The sequence below is a fragment of the Rhinolophus sinicus genome, chromosome 8 (assembly GCF_057876585.1).
Source record: "Rhinolophus sinicus isolate RSI-liver-muscle chromosome 8, RSI-T2T, whole genome shotgun sequence".
NCBI classification, from domain to species: Eukaryota; Metazoa; Chordata; class Mammalia; order Chiroptera; family Rhinolophidae; genus Rhinolophus; species Rhinolophus sinicus.
Genome location: NC_142508.1, coordinates 79,697,929 through 79,724,903, shown reverse-complemented (window position 1 = coordinate 79,724,903; position 26,975 = coordinate 79,697,929). Strand labels below are relative to the sequence as shown.

Below are 26,975 nucleotides of genomic sequence, written 5' to 3'. Positions count from 1 at the left end.
GCTTCCCATGAAAATAATGCACGGATCCTAATTACTTTTTAATTGCTTGCTAAATTGGTCTGATTTTATTCAAAATGGCCTTCCAAGAGCTGCACACCAAGATTCTTTCCCATATTTCAGTGAGAAGCTGTCAGCCCACCTGGCGTGAACTCTGGAAATGTACATGCATGATGAGCTCACACATGCGTCTTAGTAAAGTAGGATTTTGTTTGCCAACCAGCCTTGACCTCACTCCCCTTTATTTACATGTCCCCAAAATGTAAAGATTTCAACAGAAATGAGCAAGAGAAACGTGGGAGTTTGGCCTGGTTAGCAATGAGCTGATAGAGCACCCCACTTCCTTTGGAAATGGTTCCAACCTGGAGGATTCAAGACGTCCATTGGTAGTCAAGATTGAGTCACAAGTGTCAGGTTTACCCTCAGACCTTAAGTAACTAGAAAACTGGACAAAGCATACGAGACAATGGGGCACCACAGGACCGTGCCAGCTGAGAAGGGAAAGAGGAATGGGGAGACCTGTCTCCCGGCCTCAGGACACAGAAGGGGTGCTCGGTTTTGGTGACTCACCAAGGAAAGGAAACAGAAACCAGGGTTTGGATGCCAAGGCACCCAGCATTTGCAGGGCAGGGTGCTGGAGGAGGGAGCTGCAGAGGGTTCCAGAAACCTGCCGTGGGACCCCTGGAGCACTGGTTGCATACTCAGCTGCATACATGTGAGAGAAAAACTACCAGCCTGAGTGAAAAGGCCTCATAATACATGGGCCACCAGGTAGACTAAAAAAAAAAAAAAGAAAAAAAAAAGGTTGGAGAGGGTGGGAAATTAGCCCTAAATGAAAGCTACTCTGGACCTGCCCAAACAAAGCGTAAGAGCAAACACTGGGAGGACCCGGCTGACTGCAAATCAGTGCACCCCAGACAAAAGCGAATGCGACTTAAAGCGATAACATAAAATCCACAACACCCAGCACCCAATCAGATACAAGCAGACAGCAAAGAAACATACTACCCAGGACCAAGAGAAAAATGAATCAATGGGAACAGAACCAAAACCACAGATGACAAAGCTACAGATACGAAAACAGCTGTTGTAAATACACTCTCTATGGTCACAAAAGTAGGAGACATAGGATCCTGATAAAAAAAGGAAGATATTAGAGAGCCCCACCCCCAAAAAAACCATCTTGGGATAAAAAATACAATATCTGAAGTGAAAAAGTCACTGCATGTGATTAACAGCACTTTAAACAGCACAAAACATAAGCAAACTTAAAGACGTAGCAATGGAAACTATCCAAAATGAAACAAAATGGGACAAAATAAAGTAACATGCATGTAGGAAGGAGAGAGGAGAGGGAGGAGGAAAACATCTGAAGAAATAAACTCACACAATGAAAAAGTAAAAAAAACTCCATGCAGAATAAACATAAAGAAATCCACACAAAAATACAGGATAATGAAATTGCTGACAACCAGTAATAGAATCTTAAGAGTAACCTAGAGAAAAAGATACATGATAGCAGTCTACTTGTCAGAAACTATGGAAGCCAAATGACAACTTTTAAAAACCCTGAATTCAAAAGAAGACAGGAAAACAGAAAAAAAGAGTCCTCTGATAAGACATAAAATCACAAACCATAAAAGAAAATGCTGACAAAGTGGACTTACTCAAAATTTGAACTTCTGCTTCTCAAAAGGTACCATTAAGAAAATGAAAAGCCATGCCTCACACAGAAGGAAAATATTTGTATTTGATTAAAAACTTGTATCCAGAATTAAAAAAACAAAACTTACAGTAAGACAATGTGACTTGGGGAAAACAATTAATGGGCAATAGATTTCAAAAGACATTTCCCCAAAGACAGAAATGGCAACCAAGCATGTGAAAAGATGATGACCATCATTCAGCAAGGGAATGTAAATTAAACCACGAGCTATCACTGCACGCCTGTGAGAATACTCAAAATTTAAAAGACTGACAATACCAAGTGCAGACAAAAATGCAGAGCAACTGGAACTCTCATGCACTGATGGCAGAAGAGCAACGGGACAGCCACTTTGGGAAACAGCCTGGAACTTTCTGATAAAGTGAAACGTGCACTTACTTATAGCTATTTACCCCCCCCACAGAAATGAGAATATATGTTCAGACAAAGGCTTTTACCCAAATATTCTTACCAACTCTATCCATGGTAACCAAACACTACGAACAGCCCATGTGGACCACCAACTGATGAATGGATAGACCAACACTCCACACAACGGAAAACCACCCAGGGATAAAACGGAACAAACTACTGACACCAGAAACCACGTAGGTGTGTTTCAGAGCATCATGCTAAGCTTAACCTACATATGAGTCATTCTTTTTACAGGACTGGCTGCGAAACAGTCCTTCTGGTCAGATCGGACTTGACAGCTAGTGATTTCAATCCTTGTAACAGAATACATGTATTTAGCTGGAGAACACTAGCCAGGAGTAGTTTAAGGCAGAGCGTCAACATGCGGCCAACGTGGGGATTCGGTAAGATTCCAGAACGGACGCCTCAATAAACAGTGTGGAGAGAGCGTGCTCAGCATTCAGAGAGAAGCAGTTCTGTATCACACCGCACACAAAACCAAATGGCAGATGCATCAGAAATGTAAATTTAAACAAGATTAGAAAAGTACTAGAAGAAAATATAAGCTATTTTTATAATCCTGTGACAGGCAACCCCTATGTAAACAAGTCACAAGACCTAGAAGAGCAGATCTGGCCACAATTGAAACTTAAAACTGAAATAAAACAAAATATCATAAACGAAGCTCAGACAGCCAGAGAATATTTTGTGTATGTGTGTATGTAAGTACTTACCAGTATATACACTTACAATGCACATAGACTTTTGTGCGTATACACTTTTAAGCGTAAAGGATAAAAGCCTCACCATACAAAACGCCTCTAAATCAATAAAGCCAAACTACCCCATAGACCAACAGGCGAAAGATATGAACCAGGAATTTTCAGGAAAACAGATAAATGAAAATATAGTTAATGATGTAATATCAAATCAAATAAACACAAATCAAAATGATTTTTTTCATTCATCAGATAAGCATTTTTTTTAATTAAAAATATCTGTTCTCGGACTATGACGAACTGTCACTCCCACAGCAGTTAGGAGTAAACTTGTGCCTTTTCTCAGCCTGGCATCAGCTGCCAGAATTCAGCTCTGTAGCCCTCAGCCGTCTTGATCCAATAGTCTAATCATAGAAAACCTTAGAGAAGTCAGTGTGCACTGTGTAATATTGTGCAATTTGTACATTATTGTATGTGTAGCAATTTGTAATAATGAAAAACTGGAAGGAAACCTGAGCTCCTGTGAATGCAGGGAACAGATTACGACTCGTCCATCTCTACAGACATGGTTTCTCCTCCATGACACGCAGCTCTCCACCTCCTTCCAGTAACAGCACCCTTCTCCTCTAGAGATCCCCTCAGCCTCTGCCACCCTTCTCCAGGACGATGGCACTGACTCCATGGGGACACAGGGGTGCAGTGACGGCTCCCAGGGAAGCCCAAACACAGGCCGGGCCAAGCAGATGCTAGCAAGTCTCTCTCCCTCCTTCTGGGTCCACAGAAACTGAAACTGCTGAGGACTACCTGCTGCCACATGGAGAAATACAAGCTGAGGACGAAGCCAACACCAGGAAAGGCAGCGCTAAAAGGATGGACCCAGCCAACCGCCCCAAATCAGCGCTGGTCTTCAGGCTTCTGAGTTCCAGAGCAACCCTCATCAGCCTGGGTCAGGTTAACATTGACAAATGAGAGAATTCTGACAACGGAGTTACACACACACACACACACACACACACACACACACACACGTATACACTAAGCGTGCCAAAAAAAGTGTATACAAGTGGACACTTTGATCAATGTTGCTCAAGCAGTAGTTCGCCGTAAGCAGAAGTCTCTGGACGCTGATGGGAACCACTTTGAGCCCCTCTTGTAATTGCAGAAGTCAAGCGTGACTTGCTTTCATCTTTTGTTATCGGTATATATTGAGTATCGCAATTTTAATACAATTTTCCTTTCTTAAAATGTGTATACTTTTATGGGCACCATATATATATAAATTTACAAATCTTTTGAAGTCTTGTATGTTAAAGTGAGAGCTTTCTTTTCCCAGTTCCCAGTCTTTATTTGAGGCTGTTTAGAATTATCCGTCACTTTCTTATGTATTTTCCTTCATTCACCTACGTGCTTATTCTCTTGACACTCCAGCAAGTTGTAAGAGAATACACAAACTCCAAACTCCAAGATAAAGTGGAAAATCAATTGGAAAGCCAATTTCATTTTTTTAAGTTAAGCAATGGTTTTTAAGTTAATATTTAGCTCAAGTTGATGCAGAACTAATTAGCATTACTTTTGCAACAGGATTTAAAAGAGAACAAGAAAAATGCTGTTCAATGGTCAAACAAACAAAAAACTAGCATGGGCACATTTAGTAGCATTTGAAAAGTAAAAATTATAATTTAGTCAAATACAAAAAACGAACAACCACACTGAGGAAAAACTTTAATACTCTTCCTGAAACACTAAAAAGTCATCAAAATATCACGTGTACTTCAAAGGACCACATACTTCAAAGGACCTACCTTGGCACAATGGCCCATAATGCATTTGGAAAAATATAACAAGATTCGATTTATTATTTCATCACCATAATTTTAATCAGTAAGCATATTAATGTCACATATACCTTCTTTTAATATAAATATCTTTAAAAGCTGTGTTTTACATATGACATCAAGAGTACAGAGCTGATACAGTTTGCATAGTGATCATTTTGCCTATAAGCAATGTGATCAGAATACTGTTTTGGTAAAAAAAAGCACCTGCTTTTAATCACTCACATTCAGCAACAGTGAAAACGGCCGACAGACACAACGGCTCATTTGTGTTTCAAACCTGCTGTGCCATCTATTACTGTTTTGCTGATTACATAACCCAACATAAAAAGGCATCCCACTCAGATTCTCGATAATAAGTCTGATTAGGCAGGTAACGTCCCAACCAGAAAAGCTTTTATTTTAAGACAAGGATTATGCAAACACAACGTGGATGCCAGACTGGCTGCAACTGGGTAAAAAGACAACCATGAAAACACTGCGTGTTTGACGCCGACTGCATCAGTGCAGTGCGTGCTCCTCTTGCATTCCCCGACTTTCTTCCTCCTCTCTGAAGTGCTAAGTGTATTTACACTATAAGGTTACTAATAGGCTTCATAGGAGAGAACTATGTATTTAAAAAAGCAAGACGTTCTAGATTAGAAATCTCCAAGCATTTTCTATTTCATGCGTTTCTATCACCGTTTGATGAGGGAATGTGCTCTGTGTGCCTGCAGACAGGAACAAACCCACATTCACTCAAACCCCATGCAATCTAGCAAATATCAACGCAGACAGGAAGTGACTACGAAAGCAGCGGTGATCAACGGGGCAGCACGTGCAAAACCCAGCATTTTGCCGTCTACTGACATCACAGTGGTCAGAAAAGAAATGTGCCAAAACTCCCTTTCCCATTCCACTTGAACTGGTTCCCCACAATTGAAACAAACATCTCCTGGGACATTAAGTTGTCGTCGGCTTGCATGATCCCCAGCTCACTCAACCTTTTCTTCCTGAGCTGGCCTTTTTGTGTGGAGGCAACCAGCAGTTCATGTACAATCTCACAATTGCCTTCGACCTGCTCACAAAGGTCAGACCGCGCGCACAGCCCCATTTTACCAGTCGCACATTGGATCAGCTCCTCTAAATCCACTCTTTCAGCAGCATCTGCCTCTCCACTTGTCTGAATTTTAAGTGCTTTATTTTCTGGAGAAACAAACAAAGGTAAAGATACAAACTAAGCCAACTAAAACATACATTTCTACAGTCTATTAGGCTTGCAAGTTTTTCCTGCCCAGGACTCCTGCTGTCATCTCACTGGATTTGACACACTGTTGTTACTCTTTATACCGAGGTTTCCTGACCCTCATACAGCTTTACCAATTTTTCTCTTTTTATCCAAGAATCTTATTCACTCACTCTGTCCTGGACATTTACCATCTGCTGAGAACTGTGTTAGGAGCTAGATGCAAAGATTAATAAGACAGTGCTACTTTTCCTAAGGAACTCCCAATCTAGCAGCTGCTTACAAGTGAGCGCTTGTGATAGGCAGAATTCTAGATGGTTCTCACAATGCCTGCTTCCTGGAGTTACTTCCATAATTGTTAAATAACGAAATGATTTTACAGATGTTATTAAGGTTACTAATCAGTTGACCTTAGGAGATAACTCAGGTGTATGTAACCTAATCTTACAAGCCCTTTAAACGCAGTTTTCTCTGGCTAGATAAAGAAAGCAAAGCATGAGAGACTGAAAGCATGAGACATTTGAAGCATAAGTGAGATGTGCCTTGAGGGAGATTCTCTGGGTCATGGGGCAGGCAAGGAGCTGAGAGCGACCCCCATGCAACAGCCAGCATGCAAACGGAGACTGCAGTCCTACAACCTCCAGAAAAAGGATCCTGCCAACACCAGGAATGAGTTCAGAAGATCCCCCCGGCAGAACTTTCAGGTAAGAGCCCTGGTCAGCTGACACCTCAGCATCACCCCTGTGAGGCCCTAAGCACACAGCCCAGTCCAGCCTCCCTGCACTTCAGACCTACAGAACTGCAAGGAGAAAAGGCAGTGGCAGGGATACAACTGGGGCAGACCCTAAAACATCTCCTCACCCATGTCAATGCCCTATGACCGAGATTTCACAGCGATCTGGTACAAGGCTTGAAATTCATGGGATTTCCCTTTGAGTTGGCTCAGCTTTGCTACCAAGAAGGACAGTTGAGAGAGGCATGGACTTCTACCAATAGAAAGCAGAGGCAAACTCCGCAGTCCCCTCAGTAAATGCAGCCTTCCACCTGGCACACCCATGGCTCTGCCTCCGTCCTTAACAGATGCCAGCAGGAGGCAGCATGGCTATCACACAGCCCCCCCCATTCTGCCAACTAACAGAAAGCCCAGCTCGATCAGACGGAAACTGCAGGATCACAGAAACCATACATCAAGGTTCTGAATGAGGAGCTCAGCTAGTTGCCCTTGACGGTTGCTTTCACCCCGAGATTCTCTAATGTCACAGCTTTACCAAGCTCCGTACTCCCATGCCCAGGCCTACGGCAGTTATCTTCTGTAAGGTGGGGAAGAAGGCGCAGATCCTTACTCAGCGTTTCATGCTGAAATAAAGTAAATTAGATCTGGTTTTTAGTAAAAAACTACTAAGCATAGCGTACCTTCAGTTCCATCTTGGGTGTTTTCTTGCAGATCAGAGAAAATTGTAGGTTTCACCAAGACGACTCCATAACCTTCATTATTGTGTATGACATTATTCACCATAGATATTTTTGGAATGTCATAGTGCTCATCTAAGAAGTCCTGTGACATTGAAAACAAATGTTTTAGGGAACAGCCACATTCAACACTGCCTGCTTTGAAAATCTCACTTTTTTTCAGGCTATTCTAAAAATAAAGGAGAAAGCCATGCTTATGCATATGTGGTAGCAGTCTGAGCATGCCTGTCATTTCTGCAGGTCTATAGACAGCAACACAGCCTCACAACAGACTTTCAATCACCCATTAGTCATATTAAAATGTACATACCAGTTCTGCATTTCAAAAGCAGAAAACAACAGATCCCAACATGGGAATTTACTCAAACGTAATTATTCCGTAGGTGACAGCATTGCAGCCTGTGGAAAGAGGGCGTCAGAGCAGGTGCTCACCTTAATGAGTATGCCCTCCTTACAGTGATGGATCCCATTGTCGCTCAGGGTGCACTTACTCCCAGGATAGATTTCTACACCAGCACCCTGTAAGTTACAATTTAAGGTGATGACAATCAGTTTTTAAAAGGCAGGACTGTAAGAGAAGGTTTATTACAATCACGTCTGAGACTTTAACACAGTACAAACGTAGATTGCAAATGTAAGGTGTTTTATAGAAAGTTTTATCAGGTATTTCTAATAAACACTGCCATTCGCGCCATTTCCTACAAGGTGTCTATCATTCGTCACTTTCAGACAGTGTGTGTGTCAGCACGTGCACACGCGCACACACCCTCACACACCATTGGCTACGAGCACCAACACCTGATTACTGTTCCTCTTTCGTTCTGGATAAATGAGTTCTCTGATTCTTTCTATCTATCTATCTACCTATGTACAAATGTGTGATCATATCAAATGATGCAGAAAAAACATCTGACAAGTCAACGCACGCTCATTACAAAAATTCTCACAAAACACAAACAGGACAACTTCCTCAGCTTGACACAGAGGAGGCACAAGGAGCCTCCAGTCAGCCTTCTATTTGCTGACACAGTACTGAACACACCCCTCAACATAAAGGACAAGGCGACGTCCGCCCTCACCACTTACTGAACATCGTGCTGGGAGTCAGTGCTGCGAGGCCAGAAGAGGAAACAAAAGGCACGCAGATGAGGAAGGAAGCGATACAACAGTCCCTATTTGCAGATAACATGGCTGTCGACATAGAAAATACCAAGGAATCTACAAAAACACTCCTAGAAGAAGTTTCACCAAGGTCACAGTGTATAAGACAAACATACAGAAATCATTTCTATCCCTATACACTAGCAATAAATACACAGAAATCAGAAGTAAAAATACAATATCACAATCACTCCAAAGCATGAAATATTAAGGTACAAATCTAAGAAAGCACATACAAGACTTGTATGCTGAAAACTACACAGTGCTGATGAAAGAAATCAAAGACTGAAATAAATGGAGAGCTACACCTTGTTCACATGCTTGGATGACTCCACATAAAGAAATGATGTCCATTCTCCCCAAATTGATATACAGGTGTAGTGGAATTCCTATCAAAATCTCAGCAAGATTTTTTGTAGACATAGACAAGATCTTTCTAAATTTATATTGAAAGGCAAAGGAACTACAACAGCTGAGAGTTCTGAAAAAAGATGAATGAAGTGGGAGGAATCAACTCCACCAGATTTCAAGACTCACTACACAGCTGCAGGCACTGGTGGAGGGACAGGTACACGGACCACAGGAACAGAACAGAGAAGCCAGAAACAGACCCACAAACAGACCTACATGACTTTCGACAAGGTGCGAAGCCAATTTACTGAAGGAAGAAAAGCGTTTCAAGAAATAGTGCAGTCACAATTGGACATTCGTAGGCAAACAAAGGAACCTTAACTTAAAACTCACATTTTATGCCAAAATTAACTCAAAAAAATGACTCATGGACTTAAATGTAGCTGTAAAATTTTTAGGAAAAAAAAAAAAAATCTTTGAGCTCTAGAGCCTGGCAACAAGTTCTTAACACCAAAAGCACATCCCATAAAAGGAAAAATTAATCAATTGGACTCCCATCAAAATTTAAAACTTTCCTCTGTAAAAGCCCAAGTGACGATGAGAAGACCAACTACAGATTAGATAACATATCTGTAAACTGCATACCCAGCAAAGAGCTAGTATCCAGAATATATAAAGGACGCTCAAAACTCTACAGCCAAAAAGAACAAAAAAGAATCCAATTAGAAAATGGGCAAAAGTCATGAATAGACATTGCACTAAAGAGAAGGAGGGCAAATAAGCATATGAAGAAATGTTCAACATCATTAACCATTAGGGAAATGCAATCTAAAACCTCACACCTATGAGAAAGATCGAAATAAAAAAATAAGTGAAAATACCAAATGCTGGTGAAGATACAGAGAAACTGGGTCACCCACGTACGGCTGGTAGGAATGCAAAATGGTACAACTACTCTGGAAAACAGTTTGGCAATTTCTTAAAAAAAAAAAGTAAACATGCAACTACCATATGGCTCACTCTTGGACATTTACCCCGGAGAAGTGAAACGATGCCCACACCCAAACCTGTACACACCTGTTTCTAGCTTTATTTACAACAGCCCAAACCTGGAAACAATGCAGATGCCCTCACCAGGTGACTCGTCAAAGTGGGGAACAGCCATACGCCAGAAGACTACTTAGCAAGAAGAGGGAACAGCTGACTGGTACATGCATGGCCTGGATGAAGCTCCAGAAAAGTGTGCTGAGTGACAAAGCCAGTCCCAAAAGGTTCTATACTGTATGGTGCCCCTTCCATAACATTCTTGAAATAATAGAAACAGAGAACAGATCTGGGTTTGCCGGTGATGAAGGAGAAGGGGAGGCAGGTGGATGAAAGAGCAGCATGAGGGACCTTGTAGTGATGGAGATTCAACGCGGCTGAACAGGGTGACTGAACACGGTTATCCTCGGTGACATCCTGCTACAGTTTTGCAAGATGTTACAATTAGCGGGAAGGGGTAAAGGATACATATACAGGAGTCTCTGCACTATTTCTTACAACAGCACGTGAGCCTACTATTACCTCAGAATAAGAAGTCTAATTCAGAAAAGGCAACTGAGCTTTAACTGCACAAAATCATTCACCAAGTTACAGCTTTAAGGGTCTAAATGTCTCTTAAAGTTATCATGGAGAAACTATAAGACCTGCTATGTTTCTTCCTCATCTGTTTTGAAGATGCTAAGTAAGAGCCTTGCACAATTAAGTCTGGCTGACCAGCCTGGGACTTTGAAGAAAGAGTCGGAGTGTGCATTTACATCTTGGCGCCATACTTTACTCACCTGTTTAGAACTTAAACCTAACCACCCCCAAAAAAAGCTGACATTTTCACACCTTGGCACCATATAAATCCGAGGTCTTCATTAAGAATTCTGCTGACGTCCGCACCGTGACGCCGGTGGTCTCGCACTGGAGCACACAATTTTCTAGCGTTGTCTTGCCGCGGTGAATGACTAAGGTGAAAACACACAGTCACATGCTTTAAGAAGTAACACGTCCTCTCCAGTATGAGAAATGCCTAGAGGTGCCATTAGATGGTCTAAGTATCTCTCGATAGCTACCACGTGAACTTTGTTACTGCAATTGCAAATTCATAATATATAAAACAATGACTATTTCGAGTTATTTTCTAAAATCTAAAAGCCGTGCTCTTAAAAAAGAATGACTTGACCTCAGAAATGCAAAATCAAGTTAAAAAGCACTTTTCACTACAAAAGATAAAGCAGCAGAAAGTCATTTCCTGAGCACATTGGCGGCAGGAAAGGAGGCCTAATTCAAGAAACGGGGCGTCACGTAGGACAACGCTTACGTCTGCGCTAAATCGCGTACAAAGAACACAGATCACGAAATTGCAATGCTTTAAAACAAAAAAATCATCACACAGAAACCAGTATTAAGCTAACCAATTCTGAAGAACTGGCTGAACTATTTCTCACCTCAGAATAAGCTTCCTGCTAAGTCGTCGTGCTATGTACACACATAACTAATCAGCCTTCCACACACTCGAGAGTGGTATTTTATTAAACTGTATCTTCCAGGGAAAGTAAAGTTTTCCTTCGAAGCCTGGAACAAATAATAACACAAAATACCCAGAAACTTACTTAAGATTCCTTCTACAGCACCATGCTGCACAAATTTTATGCTGGAGATTTTAATATCCGCACCCGTGCAGTCCACGAATGTGTCCCCCCGGCCCCTCTTTTCTATCACAACATCGTCTGGCAGGCCGTATCCTGAGGAAGAGATGAGAGCATTTAGGACGAGTGGGGCAAACGTCGAAACACAACACGGCTACCACAGATTTGTCTATTTCAAATGACTCCAAAGGATGTTTGAAACCACTCAGCATTTAAATAAAATCTAATTATCTCCCTACATATTTTGTTTCATTTAAACCAGGGTACACGACTTCTAATAATAACTCCCCCTCAATTTGCCTCCTACCAGGAATACTATCTGCTAACCATCTCAGACCAGCTCAGCACTCAATTCACTTACAAATCTGCTATAAAATAATGAATAATCCTAGGTACTCACAGCTGGATAAAGGGCTTTAAAGCATTTAACATTTATAAGTTGTTTTTTCCCAACTCTTAAGATTCTGATATAAATTAGGTTTCCAAAAGCCTAAACATTTTTCAAGATTATCTCATTTTAATATTCTCCTAAACAGACTGACTTAAAATCAGACAAACTGACTTAAAATAGGCCTACCTTGTTAACCAGTAAGAAACCAGTAAGAAACACTGGATCTCTACAAATCTGTATTAAACTAACACAGGCCAGAGCCCTGATTGCGCGGAGAGAAAACTGGTGTATCAGAAACTCGAGAAGAAGGCCGACTTTCACCATGAAACAGAAGCACACAGACAAGCCGTAGGAAAGGGCTCTCACTGTGGAAAGGCGACTGCAGAAACGGAAGCCCAACGACATCAACAGCAGAGCGCTGCATTTTCCTCCTCTCGCAGGGTGCAGACTGGCCTCCGAGGGCACCAGAGAGCACAGGCCTCCCTCCACCTGAGATCCACCAGCGGGGACTTTTGGGTGCCTGGATCACCAGCAATTTTCTTTTTCTGATTCTTTCTGTGTCTGCCTATACTTTGCACATTTTTTTACAGTCAGCATTTTTTGCTATCATCATAAAAATAAAAGATAGCGTAAATTGCCAGATTGAGAAAAAAATAGATCATTACATAAACTAGTTATGTATTCTTAATTTAAAGTAGAAAACCAGCACTACGTGAAGAGGTCTAAACCAGAAGGGAAAACCCTACTACATGTACTGCGAGCGCCCTGCACATCGTAGGTGCTCAGCGCATATTCGTAGTTCTTGCCGAGGCCCAGGAAGTGCGCGCTGCAGAGCGGATCAGCTGGGAGACGCGCTCTGACCTCACTCGCGAACGAGTCGTGCTCCATTATTCACACTAGAGACACACCCAATTCGCCAGTCTCAGATACGCCGTTAGCAAATTTCATCGTTTTTACACTCATCTATCAGAATTCTGTATGGTTACTTATGACATTTTGGCAATTACATGATAATTTCCTCACCAATCTAGGAAGAACTCTTATCCACCATTCAATCTATATCAATGCTATTTTCACTATGGCAAAAAATAGCATATCTATGCAGTGATTTATTCTGCACATGTTACTTACACACACATCTCTATTCTAGATCAAATATTGGAGAGGAGAGAGAAAAATTACACACATGAAACAGAAAAGGGGGTGAGGTGATACACTCGTGAACAGCAGGAGTTAAACTCCCAGCCTTGCTTCCATTAAGAAGTTTTGACAGGATAAAGAACACAGTTTAAGCAGTTTGTGAACAGCTGCACAAGTCCCAAAATGATGTATGATCTTTTTTGCATTACAAGCTTTATTGCTAACTTGAAGCTCTTTTGGTAAAGAGTTGAACAGGTGCACCTAAATTTGACACATTAGGGAAATATGCAGGACCAAGATGAACGATTGTAAAGTAACCTAAATTTGGGAATCACTCTAAATGCACAAGAAGATTTTAACTGCTAAAAAGTTGTTTTTAATAGAATCTTTCAACATTACTGTTCTCAAAAGAATACTTTGGTCAAGATTCTAAGTGTAGAATTTGTGACACTCAGCAAGCTTTTAAAACATTAAGATTTTTTGGTCCGATTTCAAGTTGGACCTATACCTCTCACAAAAATAAGCCAAATTTAAAACAAGAAAACCATGCACCAATATATATATATCCACACAACTTATGAAATGAGTAAACAACAAATAAAAAGCACTAACCTTTAAAAACACATTGCTGGGGTAATTTTTTATTCTAGAAATGAGATTTCCTTCCCATAAGCCACCTACAAACTGGAAAGTATGCGTATGCTTCTTCCTAACGGTCCTTTTAGTCAATGTACTCAGGTTCCCAACACATAATGCCTCAAAGGCCCACACCTCAAGTTGCTCAAACACTGAGTCAACCCCGGTAAGCTTTAAATACCCTTAATGTTTGAAATCAAATGGGTTGAAATCATATTCTTGGAGCTTCAGCAAGATCAGCAGTTTATGTCGTCTCGAGTGTGTGGTGCGTGAGAGTAGTTTGGTTCTGTCATCTTCCCCACTCACCTTCCAACTCAATGGAGTCAGCAATGGAGAACGTGCCATGCACCACGTAACGGCCAGGACAAACAATTACAGTGTCGCCTTCATAGCAGGCATTTATAGCAGACAGCGGGTCCCTGTGGAACTGGAAAACAACAACGTTGCAAATACACACCCTCAAAAGCAACCTGAGTCCTCCAGGTGCCTTCACGTCTCCCTTTGAAAAGGGAGCCCGGGGCACATTTAAGCAGCTCCTGAGCTATTCATAGCCCTGAGCTCAGGGTAGGTGTGGTAAGTGACTGGGGCTGACAAAGGCAGAGCTCTCACTGCTTCCCGTGTCACAGAAAGCCAGCTCTGGGAAGCTCCTAAAACTGTACACTTCAGAAAAAACTGGGGTCAACCAAAAAGGAAAAGCCACCTGGAGCAAGAAACGCTCCTTTTACCTGAATTTCTACTTCCTCCTTACAAGGCTCCTGACAAAGCCTGTCCCTGAGCAGGGACTGCAGGAGACCGGGCATCATGGCGGAGGACACCACATGGCGGACCTTCTGACCATTCGGACGGACGCCCTTTGCTTGGATATTAGAATTCTTCTGATAACCAAACACGTATCTTGAAATAACCAAACAGACCCGTTAGTTCTCAGTGAAATAGCTCGTTAGAAAAGATGCCAACTGGCTAAGGGTAACAGAACAGAGACTCACATACCTCAACAAAGGGTTCTCAATGAGTTTCAGCTTCTGTTTCAGCTGCTCGATCTCTGAGTACAATTTCAGCCCTTCCACCATGGAGATGTTTTCCTGTTCTGTGTCCAAGTTACAATTAGACAAACTGCTTCTCAGGTTTAGAAACGTCCTGTAGCTCTCCTCACACTGAGACAACAGACTGCGGTAGTCAGTAACCAGTCCTGAAGGAACGCGGTCCTCGAGAATGTCATAGTGCCTGAAAGGTGGAGAGCACATTGAAACCCCTGCCGCCCGGGCGCTGCCCCCTTTAAGGCAGCGCGTGAGTTCTCCAGGCTCCGTGACAAGTGTTTCGGAGCATGTGACAGACACAGGGGCACCTGAGGGCTTTGCACGCACGCCACTGGGAGTGGGAGCCACCGGAAGGTTGAAGCACCACTTCGTTAGGTCACTAATTTTTCTTCTTCTGAGAAGTTGCTATCTTTTCCTTAGATCCAAGCATTTGTGCTACACAAAAACACTGCAAGTTCATGCTGCACAACTTGTAATCATTACTTAAGATTATTTTCTCACGTTAGAGTCAATCTGGGAGAGGAGCGGAAATGGGGGGGAGCACCCCTAACAGTCCCTAACGCGTATAACATTACCATTACCTATAGGACCAAAAACGAAAAGGGACTCGAGTCACCGAGTCCTTCCTCACATGTGAAGGGCTGTGGCACAAAGTTACGCAGCATATTCCCTCAGGAAGACGAGAGTAGTTCAAAAACATAAGCCTTGGATTCTTAGAAAAAACTAAAGCTGTGGTTACTCAACTAGAGCATGAGAAAAACAAACAATATGTGTTGGAGAACTTCATTGGCACTTAAAATTTATTTCAATTTACACACCTTCTCAAGTATATAGACAGAACAAAAGGTACTTCTAGATACAATAAAATAATTTATGAATGTATAATCACGTTAATGAATGTATAATTAATGAATTTGAAAATAAAGTGCAATATTATTGCCATTACCTGTAGTTTTAAAGTAATTGCTTTACTTCCCAGGTAATAGTATATTTTCTTATATGTGCCTTAGGCCAGAGCTTCTCATGGGGCTGCACATGGCACTCACTGGGGAGCCTTTAAAACTAATACTCAGCTCCCCGTCCCCGTCAATTAAGTGGGTCTCTAGGAGAAGTCTCTGGGAGATTTTTGGTGTTTTAAGTTCCCCAGGGATTCTAATGACAGCCAAAGTTGAGAACCACTGCCTTAGATGATGTGTTTTAAACTTAATCATGCTCTAAATAAGTTTAGGGGGGGGAAACCAAGCCACATCCTAAACAAATTTACATCAAATTACGGTGAACATTCAAATAGTATTTAAAACAAATAAAAAGTTTTTCCCTGCTGCTCAAGTAAATGAATTAGGTGCAGCTTGAAAACCAAGGATTTTGTCTGCTTTGGTGAATCCATACTCATTTAAATATATTCTTGGAATCCACTTTGCCACAAGAAGTCCAAGGAGCCCAAACCACTGACGGCTAGATCAGGTCTATCAACTTAGATTAAAGCCCCAATTTTCAAATTAGTTTCTTAGCATCTGCAATACCCAGGCCAGTCGCTGGTTTCCTCTCCTTGTATGATAGTTACGCGTGTACTGCAGAACCTGGCAGGAGCGCACTGACACGTGTGTCTCAAAGCCGTAGCCTTGAAGCCGAGTGTTTTGCTCGGAAAGGAAACATGTTCGCCCAGAGTGTGAGATCACAACGATGTGGTCTGACTCCCTGTAAGTCTTGCCTATTGACAGCTCTCCCCCTGCCTCAGCCCCGGGACCTCTGTAGAGTCTGCCTACATTGGAGAACATTCCAGTTTCTCCACCAAGTACCGCGGTTTCCTGCCTGTAAGTGAAAACAGCGCCTCCCTCCTGCTTCCCCACCTGCCAGTGATGTACAAGGTGTGTATGTAAATCATTTCCTGTTGTTCGCACGTGTAAGGATGTGAAATCGGAATACCACTTTTTTCCAAGAAAAGATCAAATTTGCCAGATACAGCGGGTATTCACCTATCATTACATTTCACATCAAAACTGGAAAATAGGCAAGCTTATTGAAGTTCTGGCATTCCACTGAATACAAGATGGGAAAATACGAAAGGCTAAATAGAAACCACAGCCCATTTATGAAGAGAAGAAATCAGACACACATAATTCTAAGCCAGGTAGACCATTAACCAGACTTCTCACATATTTGTTACTTATTATTTACTACCTAAAGAGAAACTTACTAAATCAAAGAGGGTTCCACAAAAATGTGTAAAGGGTTACTGCTTTAACCGAATCATCTTTCACACAGGGGAAAAATTATCTTCTAATTTTCCTTCTGAGGGAGTGCAAGTTCTACTTTTATAGCAGCAGGACCTATTAAACTGCCACTCTTGAAAACAATTACCTGGTGTCAGAGCGCCATCTAGTGGAAAGCTGAATGCCTCATTTGACATAGTACAGAACTACCGTGTTTCTCGAAAATAAGACCAGGTCTTACATTAATTTTTGCTCCAAAAGACGCATTAGGGCTTATGTTCAGGGGATGTAATCCTGAAAAATCATGCTAGGGCTTATTTTCCGGTTAGATTTTATTTTCAGGGAAACACAGTATTTGGGTTGAATGGTTAATTTGGAGTGTTTTCCTACCAAAATATGATAAATTAGAAGAATGTGTTTAGGTATTTTGGAAATTTATATTTATCACCATTAACTATTTAGTATTTTCATCTATACATCAAATTGCAGGACACAAACTTGACAAAACAACCTGAAATGAGTCTATTAGTTTAGCCCACTATGTTTTACTGTAGGAACTTAGAGTAAAGCCACATATCTTTAAAAGTTCTCTTTAAAAACACTGAAGCAAAAAAGGCTTCTATAACTAGTTAAATTCACTGTTTTTCAAATAATTGTCTTTACTTTAACAAAGGGTTTTCTAAACATTAGCTCAAGTTTTATTCAGATTTACAAAAACACTGAGATCTTTACTTACATGTTCTTGAACTCTGCTTTTAGACTCAGTTTATAAACACTGAAAGTAGGTTTCTCTGTATGAGTTTCATTTAATAACTGTCAGTGGGTGATACTATCTGCACATCAGTCTGCTTCTGTCTGTGGGTCCCTGGAGTGTACATACCCCATACAGGTAATGTTAAACCATGGATTGCTATTTTCCCAACATATCCAAGGTCACTAATACACACTTACAATCTCAATCGAGGTTCAACACATCTGACAAAATAATCGTATTCATCCTCTTCTTCTTCATCCCAACTCCTCCAAATGTTTTGGTAGAAAAACCTGAAACAGAAATTAGTATAATTCCAATTCAATCATTGGCTCGAAATGTGAGGGTTTTGGAGGGGTGCAAGCCAAGGAGTAAATCAAACCAATTCCATCAGCTCTGGTAGAAAACGTGGGGTATTTGCTGTGCTTCGTAGACATGAGTTGCACAGGCCTTTTTGGATTGGCTAAAGGAGTTTTTCTACTGTGTTGGTTCTGTTAGGATTTTCTTTTTATCAGAACCATTTATTGACTACCCATTCAACCCAAATACTCTGTTTCCCCGGTATTTGTAAGTGAGTGGATGGTAAGGTCCTTCGTTGAGATAGAAAAGACTGGGAGAGAAACCGGTGTGGAGTTGAAAATAAAGAGCTCTTGTTTTCACCTTGTTCGGGTTGAGATGGCTACCTGACCTCCAAGGGGATGGTGTCACGAGAGCAGATGAACATACAAGCTCAGAACTCAAAGGAAGGGTCTGGGCCACAGGCATCTGTGTGGCATTAAAGCAATAGCTGTGATCCTCTCGAGACATAACAGAAAGCAGTTCTCAGCCCTGGCCGCACCTTAGACTCCCCTGCGACACTTTTAAAAATTGATTCCCAGGCCTAACCCAGACCAATAAGTCAAGAGTGAGGGCTAGTGGGGGTGCTGCAGGATCCAACTTTTTTAAAGCTCCCCACGTGATTTAACAATTTTTTTTTTCATTCTGGGAAATTTCCAGCATATACAAGAGCAAACAGTAGTGAGTACCATGCACCCATCATCCTGCTTCAACAATTGCCAACTCAGAGACAAATCACGTCATCTCTACCCCACCCACTCCTCTGCTCTCTTCCGCCCACCATCCTGACACGGGATTATTCAGAAGCAAATCTCAGCCACATCTTATCATTCAAAAATTTTCAGTACATGCCCCTACAACAAATATACCAAGACAATGTTTTAATTCCTTACTATCCAAATATCCGGTCAGTGTTCAATTTCCCCTACCTGTCTCTTGGTGGAGGTGGTGGTGCTGTTTTACAGTTGGCGAGTCCGATCAGTATCTAAACAAGGGTCAGTCACTGCATTTATTTAAATCACCTTTATTCTGTAGATTATCCCTCCCTTGTTCTCCTTGCAATTTATCTAATAGTTTCCCACACTCTGAATTTTACTGATTGCATCCCCAGGGGCCATTCAATGTGTTTTTCTGTTTCCTTTACTTCCAGCAAACGAATAGCAAGCTCTAGGGACTTGATTGGCTTTAGAAAAGGGTTTTTTGGCAATACTTTAAGGGCGGTATAATGAACTTCCATCAGGAAACATGTAATACTTGGTCATGTCCTTTGACGATGAGGCTAAGGATGACACATGGGCATTGGTTTTTCACCTGTGGTTATAGCAGCCATTGATCATTGCCTGGAACCTTCACTTTATCACTGGCTGCAAAACACGTACTGATATTCTGATCTCATCATTCCTTCCTCATGTATTAGCTGGAATATTCCTAGAAAGAAAATTCCCAGCTGACTCTAATGTGCTTTTAAGGTCGACTGGAGAGAGAGAGAGAAGATAGTGAAGCAGCATCCCTGAGCAACCTAAAGTTTGAGCAGGAGAGGACGAGCTGGCCACGGAGACTAAGAAAGCAAGCCTGTGAAACAGCATCACAAGGGGGTATCCAAGTTAACTAGAATGTGACCACGAGGTTACACAAGATGTGGCCGGAGAAGTGCCGACTGGATACGAGACCTAGGGACTCTGGGGGCCTTAAGCATAACTTCAGTACCGGGACGCCAGGAAGCACAGGCTGTGACAAGGACGCAGCAGAGGAAAGGAAGCCATCTCTGAGGCCTTGCAGATTGGACTGCCAATCTCTACACCCTCTGGAGTCCAGCTTGAAAAAAACAAGAGCAAACCTGAGCGCCTCTACTCAGTCAGAACCTCTGCTGGCTCCTTGCCTCTCAGAATAAAGTCTAAATTCCTGAGCTTGCCGATGCTCCGTGAATTCACAACCTGGCTCCAGAGCACCTCTCCTGTCCCAGAGCCCCTGCAGGCAAAGCCCCAATGTCACGAGCTCTCGCCAAGCTCCACATGACATTCTGGTCAGGCTGCCAGAAGAGCCGCCACCTTCTCCACCTGGTTAGTTTGGGTCTACGTTTCATAACTCAGCTCAACTCTCATCTTCCCTCTGGGCACGCACGGTCATTCACGTCTGCACCTCCTGCCCCAGTGACTCTCTTCCCGGGATAGGAACTGGCAGTGAACCTGTACTTCCCCGGTATTCCCTCCACCACGGAGTCCCAGCCACTTTCTCAGGTGGCCTCAATCTGTCCTCTCCATGTCCCCTCTAGCCCACTCTCTCGCCTCTTCACTAGTCTCCCTGGTCCATCTCCCTTCATTCATTTTTCACACAGTGGCCAGAATGAACCTCCTAAACCCCAGAGCTGATCACATTCACACTGCATGAAAATCCCTCCATGGTTTCCCCGTTCTCAAAGACAAAAAGGACTCGTTGGCTGACAAAGAGCAAACCTTCCTTAGTGAACACACTTACATAGAGAAGATCCAAAAGAGCTATCTCTATCAAGAATTATCTCACAAAAGAGTCATCTCAAAAACTGAAAAAGGCACACCTGTCAATCCAGGTATGGGCTTTCCTTCTCAGCAAACGGACCAGGGGTACACTTGCACAAGTGGACATCAACTATGCCAGAAAAGGCTGACACCCTGGGGGTGTGGGATCCTGCAAGAGGCCGGAGGAAACGCCTCCTGGGACCAGATTCCCGTGTGTCACTCATCCATGCACAGGTCACATTCCACCTTCTTCACTTGCTTTCCATTCCTCTCCTGTTCAAGTACGTCAACCAGAGCCTTAGCAATCAGAACTTTGAAGTCAGTTTCTACATACGCACAAAGCAAATCAAGAACACCCAACATTTGTTAACATTTGGGGACACAGGCTATACAGGAATTCTTTGTACTATTTTTCTCAACTTTTCTGGAAATCTGAAATGATCTCACAATAAAAATTCAAAACATTTCTTTACTTTTTTTTTTTAATTTAAAAAACGATTCCCCTGTGTTTGAGTAGTTTCAAATATTGTAGATACCAAGTTCACCGTTTGAGTTTCAAGTCGGGGTGTAACGCAGACCAGAATTTCTGAATTTCACCCAAGTTCCTGGCCACGAGCTTATTTTGATCGGCCTCTCTTCCTACCTGACATGCTCGATTGCAAGCGCAGTCTGGTCAAACGCTCCCGAGTCGTCAGACACCACCCACAGCTCCTGCAGGGGCAGCCGATGTTCCTTCAGCTGGAGCAGCTCCATCACACACTCCACAGTGAACGTGCTCACGTGACATTCACAGAGGCGCGGGTCGGCCAGCCTCACCACGGCCTTCAGGGCTGCAAAGTCCACGTCTGTGACCTGAAGTTCAAAATCATGTCCCAGACGGAAATCAAAATGAAGAGACACATAAGACACGACTTACAGCCTGATTTGTTTTTTTAAGCATGAAATGGGAGTGGGGCGCCTCCTTCCACACTGCAAAGGAGGAACAAGACGGGCCTGGCTTTTACCACGTGGAGCTTACACTGTAATCAAGGACATAAACCAACACGACGGTGACATGTGACAGAATAACCAGCCGGGATGGTGGTCTGTACTAGCACAGTCAGGGGAAGTCTCTTCAGAGCTGCGCTGAAAAGGGTGGGAAGAAAAGAGCCAACTGAGAGGAGAAAGGTGAGAGGCTCCGGGCAGAGGGCAGCCGGAAGAGCAGAGGCCGTTTCCTGCTGGACCCAAAGGAAGGAAAGGGCGGTGGGGGGGAAGGGAGAGCAGCAGAAGAGGCCACGAGGGCAGAGACTAGGGGGTGCAGGACACCGAAAGGGCTTGGATTTGATGCATCGTTCACACAGTGAGAAGCCAGAGAGCTGACAGCAGGCCTTGCGTAAATGCATGAGAGGTTTGAAGCAGAGGAATGGCCTTCCTCCTTTAAACAATGGCTTTGACTGCTTTTAGAAAACTGACTCGGGGGGCGGGGGGAGGGCGGGCACAGGGGTTACTATCATAACCTAGCTGATAGGCCTGAACTGCAACCAGTCTTAGCGTAATCCAGAATTTTAGAATTCAGAACAGCTGCACCCCTGCCTGGACCATAGTCACCGCTGTAAGTGATGTCATTTTCTCAAGGAGCCGCAGCGACAACTTGCTTGCATTTACACTCCCTGGTTTAACATTTTAGTTTAACAGGGTTTTTTGTGGTCCAGTTAACAAACACTGAGAAAAATTCACAGCTGTAATTAGAGTGCAAATTTAATGTAAAAGGCCCAGTCAGCTGAAAAATAAGATTGTTTTTCCTTTCTGCAACGGGTCACATTATCAAGAGATTAACCACATAGCTACACATTTGTTAGGGAAAACACAGGCTAGTTTATAAATGCCTGTTTGGCTGAGCTATTTAATGGGCTACAACTAAGGTAAAAAAATTAATTGAAACTCCGCTGACTTTCCAATTAGGCCTCATTATTTGTTAAATGGTCTCAGACACCTCCTCAGATTCATGGGTTTATAACCCATCCCCCTTGTCAAAGGAGAAGCAAGACTTAACCCACCTCAACGCCCCCCGACCCCCATAAACCCCCTCGTCGCCTTTAAACTTTGTGCAACACTTCACACACCATTGCAATTAGATGTGAAAAACATGCTATTTGCAATCAGCTCATAAACTTTAATTAAAAGTAAGCACGTTGGCTATAACAGTTTGAAGGAAAGTGCTTTCAGCTAGAGACAAATGCCTGTTTAACAACAGAATTAAATTTACCTCCACCAGCACCTTGAACACATTCGTGCACCAGACTGCCCGCCAACCAGATGGTTCCAGGACCTTCTCCAAGAACTCAGCTGTGAATTCTCTTACCTCGGAGGCCTTGCAGTCAGCTACAAATTAAACACAACAAGAACTGAGCCCGCACATGGCGGAGAGAAATTAATAAACCCACGAGGTCAGACGCAGCCCCGCGCAGCCCGAGGGACTGAGGCAGACTAAAAAGCTAAAAGGAGCAAACCACGAACCCACTCACCCAAAATGTAATCTTGATAGGCTCGGAATCGCTCATAGAACAAAAGATGACTTGTTTGGAACATTTCTGGGAAATTCGTTTTGCCTGCTAGCACAAAACTGGGTAGACTGGTTCCTGGCTTATCTTGCTCACTACAGTCGCTGTAAGAATCTTCGTCTTGAAACAAACCTAAAAGAACAACAAAAATAAGAAGGCCCAACTAGCGGCCTCTCCCAATGCTTACAGCCTGCTTCTACTCTCAGGCACTGGCTTAGAAATGCCACACAAAATACAAACAAGGATTAATTAGGGCACGATGCTTGGTTTACCTCTGTTGTCAAAAGAAATCAGTCTCACTAAACTTAAAAACATCTCCGAAGAGTAAGAACCTAAAATCATTCACGGTTAGGTTTGTGTTGTCCTGTGAGGTTGCTCAGGGAGGCAGAGGAAGAGCACAGTAATTTAATTCAATGGAAATCAACCAAGTTCTTCTTCAAAGGATACAGCGATGATTCTTCCTCCAGCCGGCAACTTATCATGGTCAAATATCTTAGTCTCCAAAACTCTACAAAGCTGCATTCAAGTAGGAGCTGATTTCCTATACTCCCCCTCAAAGGAGTTGAAGCGTCCCTTTATTTTCCACAGTGTCAGCCTGTCAGTGGCCCCTCAATGAAGAGTGATGAGGGATTAATAACTCGTATGGTTTACTTCACCAAAGCTACAAGTTTCCCCCTCTCTCATTTTCATGACTGAGTGAAGGAAAGGATTAGGAAACGCTCATCACGTTAAGCTCAGGCTGTAGGGAATTATGTTTCATAATTTCATAACATGATCTCGCCACTGGTATGTCTAATTCTGTGTAATACAATGTTTTTAATAACAAAACCACCACCGCTAAATCAAGAATGCTGAAAGTAGCATTTAGACTGGCAAAGAAGTTTCCAGGTGTTTTCTGGGAGGGTATCTGAGACTGTCATTAGCAGCAGTCTTTCTCTCCCCGAACCTATTATATTTTCTCCTTCCTTCAACTTCTGTGTCCCTGTTCAGGCCGTCAGAATGACTTGACACCACAGATGACTGAAGCGTCCCCCAAGGGTGTCGTGCTCACAAACACCAATGCACGTGGCCTCAGAGGACTTCAACCTGATGAGCTAAATGGCAATCTCTCTGTGCCTGTTTCCTGGCCTCTAAAGGAAAGATGAAAATAGTATGCCCACTTCAATTAAATTAAGAGAATTAAATAAGTTATTTGTTAATCACTTACAACAGCACCCATCACATAATATAAACGTTTGTTAAAGAAATCAGACCCTCAACTCACACCCTTTAGGAGGCTACTATAAAAAAAAAAAAAGAAAGAAAGAAAAACTATGAAGAAAACAAGTGTTGGTGAGGATGTGGAGAAAAAGGAACCCTTGTGCATCGTTGGTGGGCATGCAATGTGGTGCAGCCACTATGGAAAATAGTATGTAGAGTCCTCAAAAACTTAAAAATAGAATTACCATATGATCCAGCAATTCTACTTCTGGTTATTACCCAAAATAATGGAAAGCAGGGTCTCCAGGAGATATCTGTACACCCATGTTTACAGAATTTAAAACATGGAAGCAACCCAAGAGTCCAAAGATGGATGGAGAAGCAAAGTGTGGTTTATACACACAATGGACTACCACTGAGCTTTAAAAGGAAATTCTGCAACGTGCTACAACATGGATGAACATCGAGGACCTGATGCTGAATGAAGCCAGTCACAGAAAGACAAATACTGTATGAGTGCACTGATGAGTTACTTAGCAATCACAAATCACAAAGGTAGAAGGTATGATGGTGCTGGCCAGGAGCTGGAAGGCAGGGAGAACGGCTTGGGGGTGGGGAGGACGGAATTGTTCAATAGGGTTAGTGTCAACGTAAGAACAGTCTCAGCCTGCAGAGAATTTTATAAAATTTGAGCCACACCAAGAATATGCCTGGAAGCTAGATCTCAACAGACTGAGAAAAATGCCTCTCAGAATGGCAGTTTGCAGCTTCTTTCATGCATTTGGAATTAAGGAGAAAACTCAAGGTTACATGAAGGTGGGAGAAAGGAAGGCAGGGAGTGGATTACAGAATAATTCACAAGATTATGTGCTCTGTCAGGGTGGTTACTTTGAAAGAGAGGCATTTCAAAGGTGTGTTAATCCTAGAAGCACAGCAACAATGGACGGGATTGCTTAAGGCAAAGATAAGGCCTTCACTACAGAAGTCAGAAGCCTGGGGTTTGCCTGCCCACCACGACGCCCCAGTTAGGGGTTTCTGATCAATCACCCTGTGAGGTTCCTTTCCATAGATCCCGTTTTTCATCCACAGTAGTTTCTGTTTACAAGATAAAAAGTGATGGGATGAATGGAGGTGATGGCTGCATAACAGCAGGAATGTAATTAATACCACTGAACTGTACACTGCAAAACGGTTAACGTGGTAAATTTTATGTTGTATATTTTAACACAGAAAAAAAAAGAATCACAATTCTTTACAGCCACTTTGAAAGATTTCCTTTTCACACATGATTCCACTTCCTCCTCACCGCTCTGCAGGGCCACTGGCTGTTTTCCAGGTGGGAAAACTGACACCAAGTGACTTGCCAGGTCACAAGGGGGGTCAGCAGTGGGATTAAGTCCCGCCTGTTTTCTCCCTTTGCAAGGGCTCTTCCCCCTACACAGCACAACTGAAAAATGTCAACGAAAAAGCCCGAATCCGCTTAAAATATCAAGAAAAATAAATAAGGGACCCTCCCTGAAGAGTTAGAAAGGCGCGAGTTAGACGTGCGTCCTGTTTATAGACTGTCCCACATCGGCTGCCCTAAGTTTGGGCTTGTCACGTGCCCTGTGCTCAGTGCAGACACGCAGGTAAAGGCTTCATGTTCCCCGCTTTACGGAAGGGCAGTGAGGCCCGCGATCTCCTTCAAGATGCCGCTGAAAAGCTGCGTCCTCCCCCCGCAGACACTTGCACAACGTCCCGGAAACCCATCCAAACACCCAGGGAGGCAATTCCTGGTCCGGTCCAACTCCCTCCGGTCCCGAGGAAGCCGAGCCAGACCGGGCGGGGAGCAGGGGACTCGCCCAGGGTACCTCCCGACTTCGGCGTCCTGGCGGGGGTCGGGGCCTGGCGAAGCCGCCGCCGCCGCCCGGCCAGCCGCGCCCGGAAAGCCTCCGACGCCCGCGCCCTCCGAGGGTCCCGACGCCCCCGGCGCGGCGGAGACGGCCAGCCGCTCGGAGGCGGTTCCTCGAGCTGCCGTGGCGGGCACTCACCTTTCTCGAGGGGCGCCGGCTCCCCCGCGGCTGCCCAGCCAGTGCAGTCCCGCTCCGGCCCCATCACCTCCGATCCCAGCCCGCCAGCTGCCAGCAACCCGTCAGCCATTTCAAATTCCCGCTGGCACCGCCCAGCCCAGTGACGTGATGACGCAGACGCTCCTGATTGGATGGTGGGCCGCCGCATTTGAGCCAATTAAAGAAAAGCTTACGTGGTCCCACTTCCGCACGAGCCCCACCCTTTTCAGCCTCCATCCACCCTGGTGACAGCGCCTGGGCGCCATCTACTGGCCAGGCGGACCGCTGTTCTCGTCCAAGCTCTCGGTAGGAACTTGGACAAAGTTGAATTCGGTCATATTCTGGGATGACTTCCAAAAAACAAGCCATGCTTGGAAATGGGGTAAAGCGGAAAAGGCACTGGATTGAGAGCTGAAAAACATAGTATTTATACTTCTTTCTGCCGTTACTAGTGGTATTACCTTGGGCAAATCACTTCACCTAAGATATCTTCCATTGTAATAGTATCTTGGCGCAGGTGGCGCCAAACCTTTCAACAACCAGCCCTTCTCTCCCCCTTTCATTCACTACCTACACACAGACACACGATATTTTCGAAGAATGTCAAATCAAATTTAGTAAAAGTATGTTTTG

General features: G+C 43.3%; 1 protein-coding gene across 1 annotated transcript; it reads right to left on the bottom strand.

Annotated features, from left to right (window-relative positions):
• Nucleotides 1-4,686: 4,686 nt before the first annotated feature.
• On the bottom strand, nt 4,687-26,473 carry SHCBP1 (SHC binding and spindle associated 1). The gene is made up of 13 exons (XM_074314962.2): nt 26,325-26,473; nt 23,059-23,226; nt 22,800-22,915; nt 21,198-21,406; nt 17,924-18,016; nt 14,713-14,946; nt 14,448-14,616; nt 14,029-14,149; nt 11,520-11,651; nt 10,753-10,871; nt 7,798-7,884; nt 7,309-7,450; nt 4,687-5,855 (listed from the first exon to the last, which is right to left on the bottom strand). The coding sequence occupies exons 1-13, from the start codon at nt 26,431-26,433 to the stop codon at nt 5,530-5,532; spliced, it is 2,025 nt and encodes a 674-aa protein (XP_074171063.2). The 5' UTR covers nt 26,434-26,473; the 3' UTR covers nt 4,687-5,529.
• Between the last annotated feature and the right edge of the window lie 502 nt (nt 26,474-26,975).

What these genes read in the sequence shown, in the direction of transcription:
- SHCBP1 (XM_074314962.2), bottom strand. Translation starts at nt 26,433, where the DNA reads ATGGCTGACGGGTTGCTGGCAGCTGGCGGGCTGGGATCGGAGGTGATG. An exon ending in TGTTCAAGGTGCTGGTGGAG is followed by an intron (nt 21,407 to 22,799) that starts GTAAATTTAATT and finishes TTTGAACTTCAG; the next exon opens with GTCACAGACGTGGACTTTGC. An exon ending in TGCTGTAGAAGGAATCTTAA is followed by an intron (nt 10,872 to 11,519) that starts GTAAGTTTCTGG and finishes TTTTCACCTTAG; the next exon opens with TCATTCACCGCGGCAAGACA.